General features: G+C 38.7%; 1 protein-coding gene across 4 annotated transcripts in view; it reads right to left on the reverse strand.

The window, feature by feature from the left end:
* DNAH7 (dynein axonemal heavy chain 7) overlaps positions 1-16,398 on the reverse strand; it is a 252,750-nt gene that overhangs the window by 74,027 nt on the left and 162,325 nt on the right. For all 4 annotated transcript variants that reach the window (XM_061440697.1, XM_061440686.1, XM_061440708.1 and 1 more), the window contains 4 exons: positions 15,744-16,090; positions 13,152-13,332; positions 10,699-10,884; positions 898-1,061 (listed from right to left, as the gene is read on the reverse strand). In XM_061440697.1, the coding sequence (XP_061296681.1) occupies positions 898-1,061; positions 10,699-10,884; positions 13,152-13,332; positions 15,744-16,090 (878 nt within the window). The remainder of the gene's footprint in view (positions 1-897; positions 1,062-10,698; positions 10,885-13,151; positions 13,333-15,743; positions 16,091-16,398) is intronic.

Raw genomic sequence — 16,398 nt, forward strand, 5'->3', positions numbered from 1 at the left:
GTAGAATAATTTTCATAAATATTACTCATAAAAACTTAATAATAACTGGTTTTTACCCATGGTGGCTAATTCTGTTTTAAACATTTACATGCCTCAACCATTTTTACTTTAAGTAATATCATATCAAGTATTTTATCAGTAGTAAACTAACAACTAATCAAAACATGTAACACAAAACCGAATGTTTGCTACTGATGGTTTACTTGTGCTATTCCTAACATGCTAAAACCTCCAAGAAGACTGGCCCAGTGATAGAAGACCCTTCATAATGTGACCTTGAACATAACACAATTAATAGTTGTCCTTACCGTAGGGCAGAGTGAAGTTCTTGGCTTCTGAAAGGCAAGACCCCAAGGAAAGGTAAGGATGGATGAGCCTCCAGTATTCTCCCAACCTCATCTCCATGGGTTTTATCTACTAACCAGGAGATTCTAGGAATAGCACCACTTTTTGAAAAGCCCCAGTCAGTCCAGGACCCAGAAATATATCCATACCACTTAAGGTGGTCCCACACCCAGCAGGGACTAAGACATCATCACCACAAACTTACCCCTGGATGTTTCATTAACCTACAATAACCAAACCCTGTGTTCTATGAGAATAAAAATTTGGGACTTCATTCACTTATGGCAGGGTTTTGCGCTATTTGCTAAAAATTGATTAAAAATTAAGCAAAAGTCATCTGAGGTTTTTAGTTTAATTACTACTGTCTCCAATACTCAACTGCTCCAACATTAATTGGAGAAGGATGTGCTCATCCATATTTAATTTAACTAATTTATTAAGCAATTTTTTTCAATACTATAAAAGTTTACTAGCTGCATTAAAAAAAGGTATACAGATAAACAAATCTATTGATTGACAGAGAACATTTGTGAGAAAAAAAAATTTCCTTACATTATGATAATCCCATTATCAATAGAAAATGAGTCAGAAGGTAATCCAGCAATATTCCAGGCTCGAATTGTCACTGCTTCTCCCAGGATATTCATAAGGGAATAATCTTCAGAGCAGGGGATATCTCTTCTTTTGCACAAATTTGTCCACTCCTTGATTTGGTTCTTTGAGACATACACAGAGAGATATAAAAATGAGGCTGTTTTGTAAAATCCTCAATTATACTTTGAGCCAACAAATCATGGTTGAAACTACCTAAAAGTTGATTTGTGTTCATCATATTTTTAAGTAAAATTATAATTCAGAAGCTCTACTATGTATTCAAATGAAAATTATATCTACTGTTAAGGTAAAATTTAGATAGATCACTTACTAGTGAATTCAGAACTTCGTATATGGAAAAAATAATTGCCAATTATGATTCTAAAGCTTCATTTGACAAAGTAGATGGAGGTTACCATGTTTTTCTATATATTTTCTTTAAGTTATGAAAATCAGTATTACTATAATATTGTGGTACGAAAGTAAATCCAATTTGAACCAGTAGGGGACACAGAAAACACCTGTATCAGACTCTCACTTATTCTGGGGGTGGGACTATAGCAGGGCTCTTGGGCACAAATAAGAATCAGGCCACACACTGGAGTTTTGGATACCTCACCTGGGGCACAGTGTGCTAGGATGCTCAAGAATACAAAATGGTGCATCAAGCTTAGGTTCATACTCAGAAAATCAGAAATCAAGGTCCAATATGAGGTTACAGACCAAAGGGTTCAGAAATAGTGAAAAACATGACTGGAGAGAAAATAGGTTAGGAAGGGGCATATATATGTGGTATTGATACCAGTCCATGGGCAAATAAAGATGCTGTGTGTGCCAAGTGTGTGCCTAGCCAAGAGGGCATGGTAGGCACTACCATCTCCCTCAGGTTCCTGCTGAGTAGATTGGACCAATATTCCTTTGGTACATGAAAACACTATGATGGTTTGGGGACAATTGATGCCTTTCATGACCTTGATTACCTGGTTATTCCCTAGAATGGCCCACAGCTGCGTCTGTGTGATGTTCTCTCAAGAGTCAATTCAGATTATGAACCTTTGTCAGGAATATCGACAAAATGATACTGTGTTCTTCTCACTGCAGCCCATCCATGGCACAGAATTTCACACTGTCCATTTATAGATGATACTTTTATTTTGATTCAAGTGTTTCCTACCAGGCTTTTCTGTCATAATTATATGATCTTAGGTATGATTAAGGCTTTCTTGGATGGTGGGACACAACATAAAGTCACTCATTAGATGAGAGGCAGAACTCCATTACTCAAAGCTCCAAATAAGAGAAACCTCCCCAACAGGAGGCTACACCTGACACAGGGTAATAGTGAGCTTGAACTGCAGGGGGCAGTTTACAAATGTCAAGCAGAGTGGGGTGGAGTTGGCTAGGTTTCCTGGGCTTCCTGAGGACTGGTCTCTGGAGTAGTTCCACAGGCACTGGGAAGAAGGGACTAGGTATCTGGGGGGTCTCTGGAAGTTGTGAAACTGAAAGTCACTCAGTCGTGTCCGACTACTTGTGAGTCCATGGACGATATAGTCCATGGAATTCTCCAGGCCAGAATACTAGAGGGGGTAGCCTTTCCCTTCTCCAGGGAATCTTCCCAACCCAGGAATTGAACCCAGGTCTCCCACATTGCAGGTGTATTCTTTACCAGCTGAGCCACAAGGGAAGCCCTCTGGAAGTTGGGTATGTGCCTATTGTAACCCAGGATTATCATAGCCTGATAAGGCAAATGGTTGAGGTGAGGGCTTAGCAAACTGCCCATAAAGGGGAATTCAGAGTTGTTAATCATGATTCAAGATTGAGTTAAGACAGCACACTATTGAATACTTACTAAGTATCGTCTGCGTTTTTTATTTCCCATGAAGTGATGGGACTGGATGCCATGATCTTCATTTTTGGAATGTTGAGCCTTAAGCCAACTTTTTCACTCTCCTCTTTCACTTTCATCAAGAGGGTTTTTAGTTCCTCTTCACTTTCTGCCATAAGAGTGGTGTCATCTGCATATCTGAGGTTATTGATATTTCTCCCGGCAATCTTGATTCCAGCTTGTGCTTCTTCCAGTCCAGCGTTTCTCATGATGTACTCTGCATAGAAGTTAAATAAGCAGGGTGACAATATACAGCCTTGACGAACTCCTTTTCCTATTTGGAACCAGTCTGTTGTTCCATGTCCAGTTCTAACTGTTGCTTCCTGACCTGCAGACAAATTTCTCAAGAGGCAGATCACGTGGTCTGGTATTCCCATCTCTTTCAGAATTTTCCCCAGTTTATTGTGATCCACACAGTCAAAGGCTTTGGCATAGTCAATAAAGCAGAAATAGATGTTTTTCTGGAACTCCCTTGCTTTTTCTATGATCCAGCGGATGTTGGCAATTTGATCTCTGGTTCCTCGGCCTTTTCTAAAACCAGCTTGAACATCAGAACATGGTTCACGTATTGCTGAAGCCTGGCTTGGAGAATTTTGAGCATTACTTTACTAGCGTGTGAGATGAGTGCAATTGTGTGGTAGTTTGAGCATTCTTTGGCATTGCCTTTCTTTGGGAATGGAATGAAAACTGACCTTTTCCAGTCCTGTGGCCACTGCTGAGTTTTCCAAATTTGCTGGCATATTGAATGCAGCACTTTCACAGCATCATCTTTCAGGATTTGGAATAGCTCAACTGGAATTCCATCACCTCCACTAGCTTTGTTCGTAGTGCTGCTTTCTAAGGCCCACTTGACTTCACATTCCAGGATGTCTGGCTCTAGGTCAGTGATCACACCATCGTGATTATCTGGATCATGAAGATCTTTTTTGTACAGCTCTTCTGTGTATTCTTGCCATCTCTTCTTAATATCTTCTGCTTCCGTTAGGTCCATACCATTTCTGTCCTTTATTGAGCTCATCTTTGCATGAAATGTTCCTTTGGTATCTCTGATTTTCTTGAAGAGATCCCTAGTCTTTCCCATTCTGTTGTTTTCCTCTATTTCTTTGCATTGATCGCTGAAGAAGGCTTTCTTATCTCTTCTTGCTATTCTTTGGAACTCTGCTTTCAGATGTTTATATCTTTCCTTTTCTCCTTTGCTTTTTGCTTCTCTTCTTTTCACAGCTATTTGTAAGGCCTCCCCAAACAGCCATTTGGCTTTTTTGCATTTCTTTTCCATGGGAATGGTCTTGATCCCTGTCTCCTGTACAATGTCATGAACCTCATTCCATAGTTCATCAGGCACTCTATCTATCAGATCTAGGCCCTTAAATCTATTTCTCAATTCCACTGTATAATCATAAGGGATTTGATTTAGGTCATACCTGAATGGTCTAGTGGTTTTCCCTACTTTCTTCAATTTCAGTCTGAATTTGGCAATAAGGAGTTCATGGTCTGAGCCACAGTTGACAGGTATAGTATGTCATCACAGATGAACTCTGGTTAGAAATTTAAGTGGCTCAATTCAACATCTATAGGAATGTAGCAGCAGAGAATAAGTTAAATTAACATGAGGGCCTCTGAACGAGCACATAAAAATACAAGCCAAGAACCCTGGCTAATAATCAGGTGGCAAAATAGATGGTGGAAATGGAAAACTGACCATTCAGGGTGATATCTTGTTTGGAAGAAAAGCTATCACAAACCTAGACGGTGTATTAAAAAGCAGACATTACTTTCCTGACAAAGGTCCATATAGTCAAAGCTATGGCTTTTCCAATAGTCATGTATGGATGTGAGAGTCAGACCATAAAAATGGCTGAACACCGAAGAATTGATGCTTTTGAACCGTGGTGTTGGGGAAGACTCTTGAGAGTCTCTTGTACAGCAAGGAGATCAAACCAGTCAATCCTAAAGGAAATCAACCCTGAATATTCATTGGAAGGACTGATGCTGAAGCTGAAGTTCCAATGTTTTGGCCACCTAATGTGAAGAGCCAACTCCTTAGAAAAGCCCCTGATGCTGGGAAAGATTGAAGGCAAGAGGAGAAGGGGACAACAGAGGACAAGATGGTTGAATGGCATCACCAACTCAATGGACATGAGTTTGAGCAAGCTCCAGGAGATGGTGAAGGACAGGGAAACTGGTGTGCTGCAGTCCATGGGGTCACAAAAAGTCAGATGTGACTGAGTGACTGAACAACAATTTGGTGAAAGTATGTACCACCACCAGAGCAGTTTTGACTTTGATTATCGGTAGGGAAAAGATCTCTTTAAAATTTCAAATTAAAACATGTATAATATCATATAAGAAATGAATCGCCAGTCCAGGTTCGATGCAGGATACACGAAGCTTGGGGCTGGTGCACTGGGATGACCCAGAGGGATGGTATGGAAAGGGACGTGGGAGGGGGGTTCAGGATGGGGAACACGTGTACACTCATGGTGGATGCATGTTGATGTATGGCAAAACCAATTCAATATTGTAAAGTAAAATAAATAAATTAATTAATTTAAAAAAAAGAAAAATTAACATTAAAAATCAATTTTAAACGCTCCCCCCCCCCCAAAAAAAAAGAAAAGTTCAAATTAATTCAACTCCAGGGCCTGTATGTCCTTACAGCAACGTAGAATTTTGTCTTTGAGACTGGCATGGGCATTACAATCAAACATGTGGCCCCAGTAATGTCAGGAGAATTGGAATTTTCTACATTTTATCATGAGGAGTACTAGAAAATCTAAAAGGGTGGATGAATAATTGACAACTACTCAGGTTCAAGACTGGACAGAGGGGCTGTAGCTACTTACTATGGGCTCTTGGTATCCAAAACCTTTGATGTTAGAGTGAAAAAATAAAAAAACCAAGATTGTTTTAAAGCCTTTTGCCTCACTTGGGTTTCCTAGTAGCAGACTCTGACATGAAGATTTACGTGAAGTGATTTGTCGGGGTCCAGCCCCAGCTGATCCAGGGTATTTGAAGCGGGGATGGTGTCGGCGACTTATTTAAATATTAATTAGAGATATAAAGAGTAATAGAATGAGGATAGCTCAGCAGGAAAATTCAGTGGAGAAAAGAGGCTGAGTAGCTCGGTTTACGCGGGAAACCAATAAAACTTCAAGACAAGAAGCTTGCACCACTTACGTAGGCCGCAGGTGTCCTTCCATTCTCCTGAAGGAGAGGAGACACTGAGGCCTCCCTGGTTGGATCTTAGAAGCCCAGGCAAAGTTAGTAAGCATGGCGAGCTCTGCACTCCAGATGGAGACTCAGCCAGAGTTTGAGAGAGAGAGAGAGAGACATGGGGAGACCAGTCTTTCGAGGAACTGATCCCAATTCTTTATTTTCCAGAGTCTGTTTTTATACACTGAGATGTTATACAAAAGTCACACGGGGTCAGCAGTACTGACTTTTATCAAAGTCAGGTGCTTCATACAAATGTATACAGAGGTATTAGGGGTGTTACATCATCTTCTGGCCAGGGGGCCTGCTGACAATTTATGACCCTCTCCTTGTGACAGCGGTCAGTCAACACTTATTTCTCCAGGGGTGATTATTCTTAAAACAGACGCCACCCAAATAAAGTTACATTCCTATAGGGTGAGGGTGTAGTGGGTTTTAGTTAAGGAAATAATTTACTTAGCCTAAGGTCTAACGTGATTTATATCAAAGGTTAATACTTATTTCTTCTATATATTCATTAATGTGTATAAGGGCAGGGGATGTGGAGTCTTAGCAACAAACATTGGCTCAACAAATGAAAAACCCTTCACCAATACAATTTCTAATCAGCCCACTATACTTATACTAATGGTTTTCTAACTTTTCTAAGGAACCTGTTTTTAGAAGGTTTAAAGCATCTCGTGCCTCTCACGGTTGGGAGGCTGTGAGCAATCACATGTGGCCGGACAAGCCTGTCAGGCAGGCTAGAGAACCTTCAGAGGAGTTTGTAAGTTTGGAACACTCCTGTCATGCCCAGGAATTATTATTAACTGGAGCTCTAAGTTAACTCCTTCTCCGAAAGAGGTGTTGGGGGACAACCCCCCGTAAAGTCAGAGGTGTAGGTGAGAGCACAAAGTAGTAAAGTAGGCAGGCTCTGGTTATGGGGGTAGATGCTCGAGGATTTCCAGGGGGACTCCTGAGGCTCAATCCCGCCTTTGCGTATGTCGAGCCTCCTTCCTCACGACCTTTGCCACGGGCGGAGTGCCTCCCGCTGGCTCCCCGCAGTGATTTATTAAGGAAGAGATATTAAGAGAGTCAGTATAAGGATGGGGAAGAAGCCAATAAAAGGTGGTGGATTGGCCAAAGTTCTGCACAGGTAGTTTCAGCTTTATCCTATAGTGGGTGTAAGTTATTCCATGGATTTGTGTCAACCAGAAGGAAGGGAGACAGACCTTCAGGCTCTCACATCTGTCTTTCATTAAGGCCCATCTCAAAGGGAAGTAAATTCCCAGGCAATTTTAGCTCTCCAGTTCAGTTCAGTCGCTCAGTCATGTCCGACTCTTTGCGACCCCATGAATTGCAGCATGCCAGGCCTCCCTGTCCATCACCAACTCCTGGAGTTCACCTAGACTCACGTCCATTGAGTCAGTGATGCCATCCAGCCATCTCATCCTCTGTCGTCCCCTTATCCTCCTGCCCCCAATCCCTCCCAGCATCAGAGTCTTTTCCAATGAGTCAACTCTTCTCATGAGGTGGCCAAAGTACTGGAGTTTCAGCTTTAGCATCATTCCTTCCAAAGAAATCCCAGGGCTGATCTCCTTTAGAATGGACTGGTTGGATCTCCTTGCAGTCCAAGGGACTCTCAAGAGTCTTCTCCAACACCACAGTTCAAAAGCATCAATTCTTCGGCGCTCAGCCTTCTTCACAGTCCAACTCTCACATCCATACATGACCACAGGAAAAACCATAGCCTTGACTAGACGAACCGTTGTTGGCAAAGTAATGTCTCTGCTTTTTAATATGTTATCTAGGTTGGTCATAACTTTCCTTCCAAGGAGTAAGCGTCTTTTAATTTCATGGCTGCAGTCCCTATCTGCAGTGATTTTTGAACCCCCCAAAAAAAACTCTGACACTGTTTCCACTGTTTCCCCATCTATCTCCCATGAAGTGATGGGACTGGATGCTGGGCAAAGTGGGTTCTAAGAACCCAAGGGAAGTCAGCCAAAGTAAACCACAGGCACTGGTTGTTTGATGTGAAAGCACAGGAAGCCAGGTGGGGATCTGGGTAGAGAACTGAAGTTGCTACTATTACCCTTGTGTTTAGAATCAAATGGGAAACTTTTGATGCAGCATAAATTGCCAGCTGCCCTGACCCAGGAGAAAGAGATAAATGATTACAGTGTAGGACGTGGAGAATAAATTCAAAGGAAGGAACAGTGACAGTAGAGACTAGATAAGTAAAAGCCTAGGTTGCTACAGTAAAACAAGGAAGAGATAAAATTGCCTTCAAGTCTTCTTAGATGGGATGGGATGATGTGTCTACTTGAATCAGAGGTGGGGACAGTGGATGTGAGTTCATGGAAGAAGCTATGAGCTTAGATCTTTTGTCTAGCTGAAGTGTTGCTTTGCTTCTGTCAGTAAATTTCAAGGTCTCAGTTCTGGTCTCAATGCTTTTCAGAAGCATTTGTGTGGGTGGTCCAACTGGTAGCCCTCATTCTAGTGGAAGCAGGTGACTAGGGAGTGAGAACAAGATGCTGTGTTTTGGAAGGAGTCATTGGAGAGGGCTGGATTTGGAGGGGTGCCCCAGAATGCTGACTTTCAGCATGGCACTGGAGGCAGTGCAGACACTCAGGGTACAGTGGGGACTAACAGAGAAGTGTAGGAAGCTCTGCAGCTACTTCTTCCATTAGTCCAAGTTGACGTAGAAGAGTAGAAAGAGGGCTCAGTGAGGATTCGGGTGATGACAAGTCTCATTTCTGCTCTGTCATTAACCAGCTGTGTGGTTATGAGCAATTTTCTTAATCATTATAAGCCTCAGGCTCTAAAACTGTCAAGCAAACAAGTCTAAGACTAGGTAAATAGTGTCATATTAAATGTTAATTATTTGAACTACAAGATGTCAATGCTATCAGTTCAGTTCGGTCGCTCAGTCATATTCAATTCTTTGCAACCCCATGGACTGCAGCACACCAGGCCTCCCTGTCCATCACCAACTCCCAGAGCCTACTCAAACTCACATCCATTGCGTTGATGATGCCATCCAACCATCTCATCCTCTGTCATCCCCTTCTCCTCCGGTCTTCAATCTTTTCCAGCATTAGGGTCTTTTCCAATGAGCTGGTTATTCTCACCAGGTGGCCAAAGTATTGAAGTTTCAGCTTCAGCATCAGTCCCTCCAATGAACACCCAGGACTGATCTCCTTTAGAATGGACTGGTTGGATCTCCTTGCAGTCCATGGGACTCTCAAGAGTCTTCTCCAACACCACAGTTCAAAAGCATCAATTCTTCAGTGCTCAGCTTTCTTTATGGTCCAACTCTCACATCCATACATGACTACTGGAAAAACCATAGCTTTGACTAGACGAACCTTTGTTGGTAAAGTAATGTCTCTGCTTTTTAATATGCTGTCTAGGTTGGTCATAGCTTTTTTTCCAAGGAGCAAGCATCTTTTAATTTTGTGGCTGCACTCACCATCTGCACTGATTTGGGGGCCCCCCAAAATAAAGTCTGTCACTGTTTCCATTGTTTCCCCATCTATTTGCCATAAAGTGACGGGAACAGATGCCATGATCTTAGTTTTCTGAATGTTGAGTTTTAAGCAAACTTCTTCACTCTCCTCTTTCACTTTCATGTAGAGGCTATAATCGTAGATAGTTGTTCAGACACAAATGAAGACAGAAAGCTAAGAAGAATATGAAACTCATGTGCCAGGACAAGGGCTTCGAGAACTCAGAAGCCTGAAGACAGAAGCATGATCAATATGAGGAATTTAAACCAGTTTGGTTAAAAGCAAGCAAACAAACCAAAATAGTGGCCTCCAAGAATCAACCCTACTTAAGAGAAACCTTGAAATCAAGTGAATCTCAACTGAGACCATGAACAAAACAAATGCTTTGTAAAGTGACAAAGCCCCACTTTAGAAGTGGGTTTTCATTTTTCTCTCCTCCCTTGACACCAGAAGCTATTGCCAAATGCTTCAAATTTCTCTTTATTCTCATTGCCTTCTTCTGCTTTGGAAGGGCCATGTCCTGGGTTGTATTCCTAAAGAGAGCTGAAGAATATGCTGGGTCTCATTGAGAAAGAAACTGAAAAGTGGAAGAAAAAAGCCGGGAGAAGAAGTAGGGTTAGCAGTGGGGTCAAGGATAAGACTGAGGCAGAATTCATCAGAGGGGTAGGAATTTGAAGCAGGGAACTTGGTATTTATTTTCTTAGGAAAGATGCCCCTGATCAATTGTTTTTAGGCAGGCTCATCTTTTCCTAAACTAAAACTGAAGGTTTAAGATGCTTTAGCTTCTGAAATCATTTGAAAATGATTTATTATTGAGACTCATTGAGAGTAGTTGATTAAAAACATCAAAAAAAATCCTGATACCTTTATACTTGTTTATAAGAACTAAAATTTTATTACTAGGGCCTACCATTTCACATGATGTGCTAAAGTAGATCTTTTTGTTTCAAAAACAGTTCTAAAACAATTATAAGAGTATTTAATATAGTATTTTTTTGTCACCAAGCTAACTTACTGAATAATTAAAATACACAACTAAAAATCACTTGCGAACATTTTTCTCCCTCATACTTAGCAAGAAATCCAAACAACAACAACAAAAAATCCAAGACTAATGTTGGATGTACCAGGAGGATCAAGAGGAGACCCTAGAGGTGGACAAGTATTCCCTACCTGTCGATAGTTAGATGTGAAGGCTCCAAGGTAAGCCACGACCCCTGAAGAAACAAGGATGTCCCCCGTCAGGTTGATGTACAGCTGCCCCAACTCCAGAGCTGTCTGGCTCCATCGTGTTTTCTCACCCCCAAGGCCTCCGATCAATTGTTCAGCTCGTTCTAGCTTTTTGCTGCACAGGTCAACCTCAAAAATAGAAGTAAACTTTTATCAACACCTACAAGTAGAGTAAGTTAAAAATTCTGCCAGATTTTAACCCCAGGGATACATTTTTAAATTACAAAGTCACACCTCGAGTTTTCCTTTTTTAGCTCTCTGTGGAAGAAAAACGTGCAGTAGTAGTTCACTGTGAAGACGGGAGAGTCCATGATCTTTTAGACTTTTTTCATAGTAAAGAGAGTGTTTTAATCTAATTTGTGAAACTCATAACAGGTATTTATCATATAACACAAACAACTGCTCTATTTAAGGAAATGAGCTACGGTTATGAGACACTGAAAGTTTTGCCCTCCATTTTAATAATCAAAGTGCATTTTATTTTAAATATTCTATGAACGTTTCCCCCTAATTTAACTTACAGTTGATTTAATGATAATTTTAAAGGTTAAATGTTTAAAGGTTTTAATAATTTATGCTTACTTACAAAGCACAGTTTCCAAGCTGCTAAATTGTGTCAGCCTACTCAGACACTTGCAATTAACCTTAAATTAGGACATCAGTCAATAGCTGAGAGCCTACTTTGTGCATAAGGCTGTCAACCAAGTTTGATTATACATAATTAAGCAATGTTATTTTCAAAAAAGAGGAAGGATAATTACAAATGTGGAAAACTTGGGCAAAAGTCATTTTAAACCATGCAATAGCAATGTTCCAGTGGAATATCTGAATTATTTTGATTAATTATAAGTGACTTATCATTATTTTTAGAGGATGACAAGATTAAGTAAAGGTTATCTTAAAGTTCAAAATAAAATAATTTACATGAAAAGAAGTAAATTATTGATAAAAATAGAGACATTTAGATTATTTTAGAATGAGAATTTGGCTTGTACTTTTTCCTATGCTATTAATATTTATATTAATAATAACAAATGCCTTTAGTGTTAAACATATAGAATACCATAAGAGTTTATATCAAGATGGGTTTAAAAAAAGCAGAAGGTATGTAATTAGTAAGATTTTTGACACTTCTTTAAAAACCTTTCCTGTTAATTTTCCCTCTTTTTTTTTTTTTAATTTTCCCTCTTTTTATTACCTTTTGCATCCTGGTTTCTTTCTTCACACATTCTTCTCTCAACTAAAATGTTAAATCAGGTCTTGGACCATAATAAAGTTGTCATCAGAAACTACTATGTAAAAAATTTTAACCAAAATTTCTCTTCCAAAAGCAAGCTTTTAGTACACATATTCATTTTACATTACCATAATTTTATAACATTTTATTATGAAAAACAAATAATTTCAAACATACAGCACAGTTGAAAAATGTTTACAGTGAGCAACCACATATCTATCTGTTAGTTATATTATTTAAACAAAAATTGATCACTTGAAGACCATGTCAAATAATAGGACACATTTTTAAGATTAGCACAATATCACAGATTGTACAAATACAGAATTTGTGCACATATTGTACAGAAAGAAGCAGCCTAGTAGGATGGGAAAGAGAAAAGTATTAGAGTCAGATTGCCTGGACTTGGATCTAAACTTAGAAACTGGGTTGACCATGAGCAAGTTGCTTAACTTTTCTGTGCTTTAGTTTCTAGAAAATAATCTAAAAAGATTACCTCCCTCAGAAAGCTTTTGTGAGAATCAGTAACATAATATACATTGCTCTCAGAACAACAGTGCCTTGCACATGATAAGCACTCAATAAATGTTGACTGTATATCAAGATACTTGGACTTTTCTGGGGAACATAATCAGATCCTAGCAATTACTTTTTACAAAAGGTATCACTAAGTTGGAGTAATGATTTTAGTCTTAAAAACATTTCCAGTGGACACAGTATGGTTCTGGGTGTTGAGTTCTAATCTCAGCTCTGCCATTAACTTTCACATAACTGTTACTTAACAGTTTGGTTTTCCATTCTCTCACTCATAATGAAGAATGATTTAAATAATTTAGCTCAATATTCTAGTAATCTATAGTAGAGATGGTTGGTGATTTTTTTCTTTTTGTGGGATAAAGAGCCAGAAGATAAATATTATAGGCTTCATGGACCAAGAGGCAAAACTGAGGATATTATATAGAAACTTGTATAATCATTTAAAAATGTCAAAGTTATTATTAGCTTGTGGGCCATACAAAGGTGGGTTTATCCTGTGGTCCACTGCTTGCCAACTCCTGACCAGGAAGAAAACAGTATTGCTGTTTTTGTAGCTGCGTGAACATTATTCTTATTTAGAGTAACTGAAGATGTGCCTATGTCTTTCTGTATTATACTATACCTGGTTTTCTAAGTCAGCTTTCTTTTGTTTATTTAGTTCGAGTGTGTCCTGAAGCCTGGCCAGCTTGTCCTGAACGTCCCGAAGTGCTGCCTGCTTCTTTTTGAGACCATCCATAGCAATTTTAAGCTCCCCTTCAGCTGCAGCCAGTTTTATCTTTTTGGGAGCTACAATTTTTGCCACTCTGCCAAAAGTAAAATTGGAAAATTAAATACATGTTTAATATTCTAGTGTACTTTCCATCACTGAATTTACTTTTTAATTTTTTTAAATTATGAAAGAATGATAACACATTTACAGGAAACTTGGAAAATACAGAACAAGATTATGTATAGCTCTACTATATATTACAATTATTTTAAGTAAATACATTAAGATTTTTAGGTAGAGTTTCAATATCAAACTCCCCAAATTAGTAGAACATACAGAAAGGTAGAAGGATATAGTAGACCTGAAGAGCACTGTGAACCAATTCAACATAATTAAGATTTACACAATTTTCACACAATAGTAGAATACATGAATTACTTTTCTAAAATCCTTATTATAACTCAAAACACATCTTCACATAAAACCTATACTGATTTCTATATCTTACATTTAACAAAGTTAATACCAGCAATAAAATGAGTCTCAAAATAGATATCAAATATATATAATATTTTCAAATAAGTGATTGCATATGTGTGTTAGTCGCTCAGTCATGTCTGACTCTTTGCGACCCCATGGACTACGGCCCGTCAGGCTTTTCTGTCCCATGGAATTCTCCAGGCAGGGTATCTTCCCGACCCAGAGATCGAACCCAGGTCTCCTGCATTGCAGGTAGATTCTTTACTGTTTGAGTCACCAGGAAAACCCCTAAATAAGTGATTTTTTTTAAACCATAGATAAATATTAAATTGTTGCCAGTGTCAATTTTGGTGATTTTGGAAAAGGAGAATAAGCACATACATGTAAAATATTACAGTGTTTATGTAAACCAGTCTAACTCATTAAGGCTTAATAACAATGAAGAAAGGAAGGGTATTTTATTTATGTCATTTTGTTCTTTCATTTTAATTCTTATTATTTTGTAGATTAATCTTATTATTTTATTTTCATCTCAAAATAGTTAAAATGATACTGTATACACCCACTTCTTCAGTTCCCCAACTCTTTTGTTTTTTCTCTTCTAGGCTTATTATATACATATAACAATGATGCTCCTGTCTTTATATTTTACTTTTTTTCAAATATCAGAATATACCCTTAACTAAAACCAGATATCTTATAAATATGTATGTCAGTAATAAAAGGGACTATATAGGGGAAATTACAGATCTAAATTCTCTTCTAGAAAATGGAATCAGCGGGGTTACCATTCTAAATAAATGTATGTGTGCATGTGTGCTCAGTTGCTCAACTGTGTCTGACTCGTTGTGACCCTTTGGACTATAGCCCACCAGGCTCCTCTGTCCATGGGATTTTTCAGGCAAGAATACTGGAGTGAATTGCCATTTCCTCTTCCAGGGGATCTTCTTAACCCAAGGATCTAACCTGTGTCTCCCACATCTCCTGCATTGCAGGCAGATTCTTTACAGCTGAGCCATCAGGGAAATCCAAATAAATGATAAAACACTAAATTAAAATTTATCATTAACAGAATACATCATTGTCCAAAACATATATAGCATGTAATATAGATGTACACATCTCACAAATAGAATTGTGAGATTTAAAGATATCCTGTAATAGTTGCTTTTCAAAGGAATAACCAACAGTTTTTACTGTTTTGTATATGATATAAATGTTTCTCATATAATCATCCATATAGGCTGTTTGTTTCATCAAAGACTGTACGTTAGGTGTTGTTTTCAAAATGTGGTCCAAGACATGTCCCCTCCCCCTGGGGACTCCAATGAGGCTCTCCCTGTCAACTAAACATCTGTGTGAGGCTGTATTTTCTTCATATACTTTAGTCAAAACAACAGCCCACCACAGATTGAATGAAGAAGCAGATCTGAGAATCCAGCTGTCTTCTCTTAAAGAACATAGTAAAGAAATTTGCAAAAGTATAAAATGCCACCACTTTTCTTCCAAAATTTTTTGAAAATGTGGACTTTAAAAAAGAAGTATTTATGTAAAGTATTTGTTGCTTTTTAGAAATGAATCAGTAAATAATTTTTTTAAAATTCTCACTTTTAATTTCTAATATATTGATAAAAAGGTTGGGGGTCTATAATCATTTTTTAGAGTGTAAAAGGTTGAGATGGTTAGATGTCATCACCACCAAATCAATGGACATGAGTTTGAGCAAACCCTGGGAGATAATGAAAGACAGGGAAGCCTGGTGCTCCTCAGTCCATGGAGTCGCAAAGAGTCAGACATGACTTAGCCACTGAACAAAAACAACAAAATGTTGCTGAGTCCAAAAAGTGTAAATATCATTGTGTTATACTATGTAGTTGGTATAATCTTGCCTCCAGTAAACATGTCAGAGCAGACATTAGACCTGACTTTCTGAGGAGTCTCTCACCTATGTAGTTCATAGGTTTTATATTACCTGAAGAACCAACCTGAAAAAAAAAGTTTGTTTTCTTTTTTCTCACTACTTACTTATCATATGAATCCATTGCTATGACCCATTTGCACAGACCTTCGGCTGCTGTGGAAGCATTTCTTATCTTTTCTGGAACAAAATCTGGATTTGGAATATAATTTTTTCTTATGATGTTCATGTAAGCTGGAGGAATATTGTCCTTGTCATATTCATGAAGTGACTGCAGAAATCGAATGTCACCCAGAAGTCTTTTGGCAGGACCCCAGAAATCCTCAATCTTTTTCCCTGTACCTGTTGGGTCAGGGATTTTGTCGGCTTTGATGCCTTTCAAGATGCATATAGCTTCCATAACAAGCTTGACACCAGCGGGAGGACTCTTCATGGATTTTACCACTGTAATGTCCTTGAAATAACAACATGCAAGAATTGTTTACATTGACTTGTGTGGTTCCTATTTTCAAACTAAGCCATAAGATAGAAACTCGCTACTCACTGACAGTGAAGTGTCAGAAACTGCTGACAGTGATAGAATTGTATCATGAAGTGCTGAGAAGTTTATCTCAAAGGCAAAGTTAAAAATAAAAAAGAGTAATGGGAAAATACCCTGAGATCACTCACGACATGAAATCCACTTCAAGAACACATGAAAGAGCTTTTTATTGACTGTCCCAAAGTAAGAGCTTTGCTGCTTCTTAAAAACTATACAAGTTA

This window comes from Bos javanicus, chromosome 2 (genome assembly GCF_032452875.1).
Source record: "Bos javanicus breed banteng chromosome 2, ARS-OSU_banteng_1.0, whole genome shotgun sequence".
NCBI classification, from domain to species: domain Eukaryota; kingdom Metazoa; phylum Chordata; class Mammalia; order Artiodactyla; family Bovidae; genus Bos; species Bos javanicus.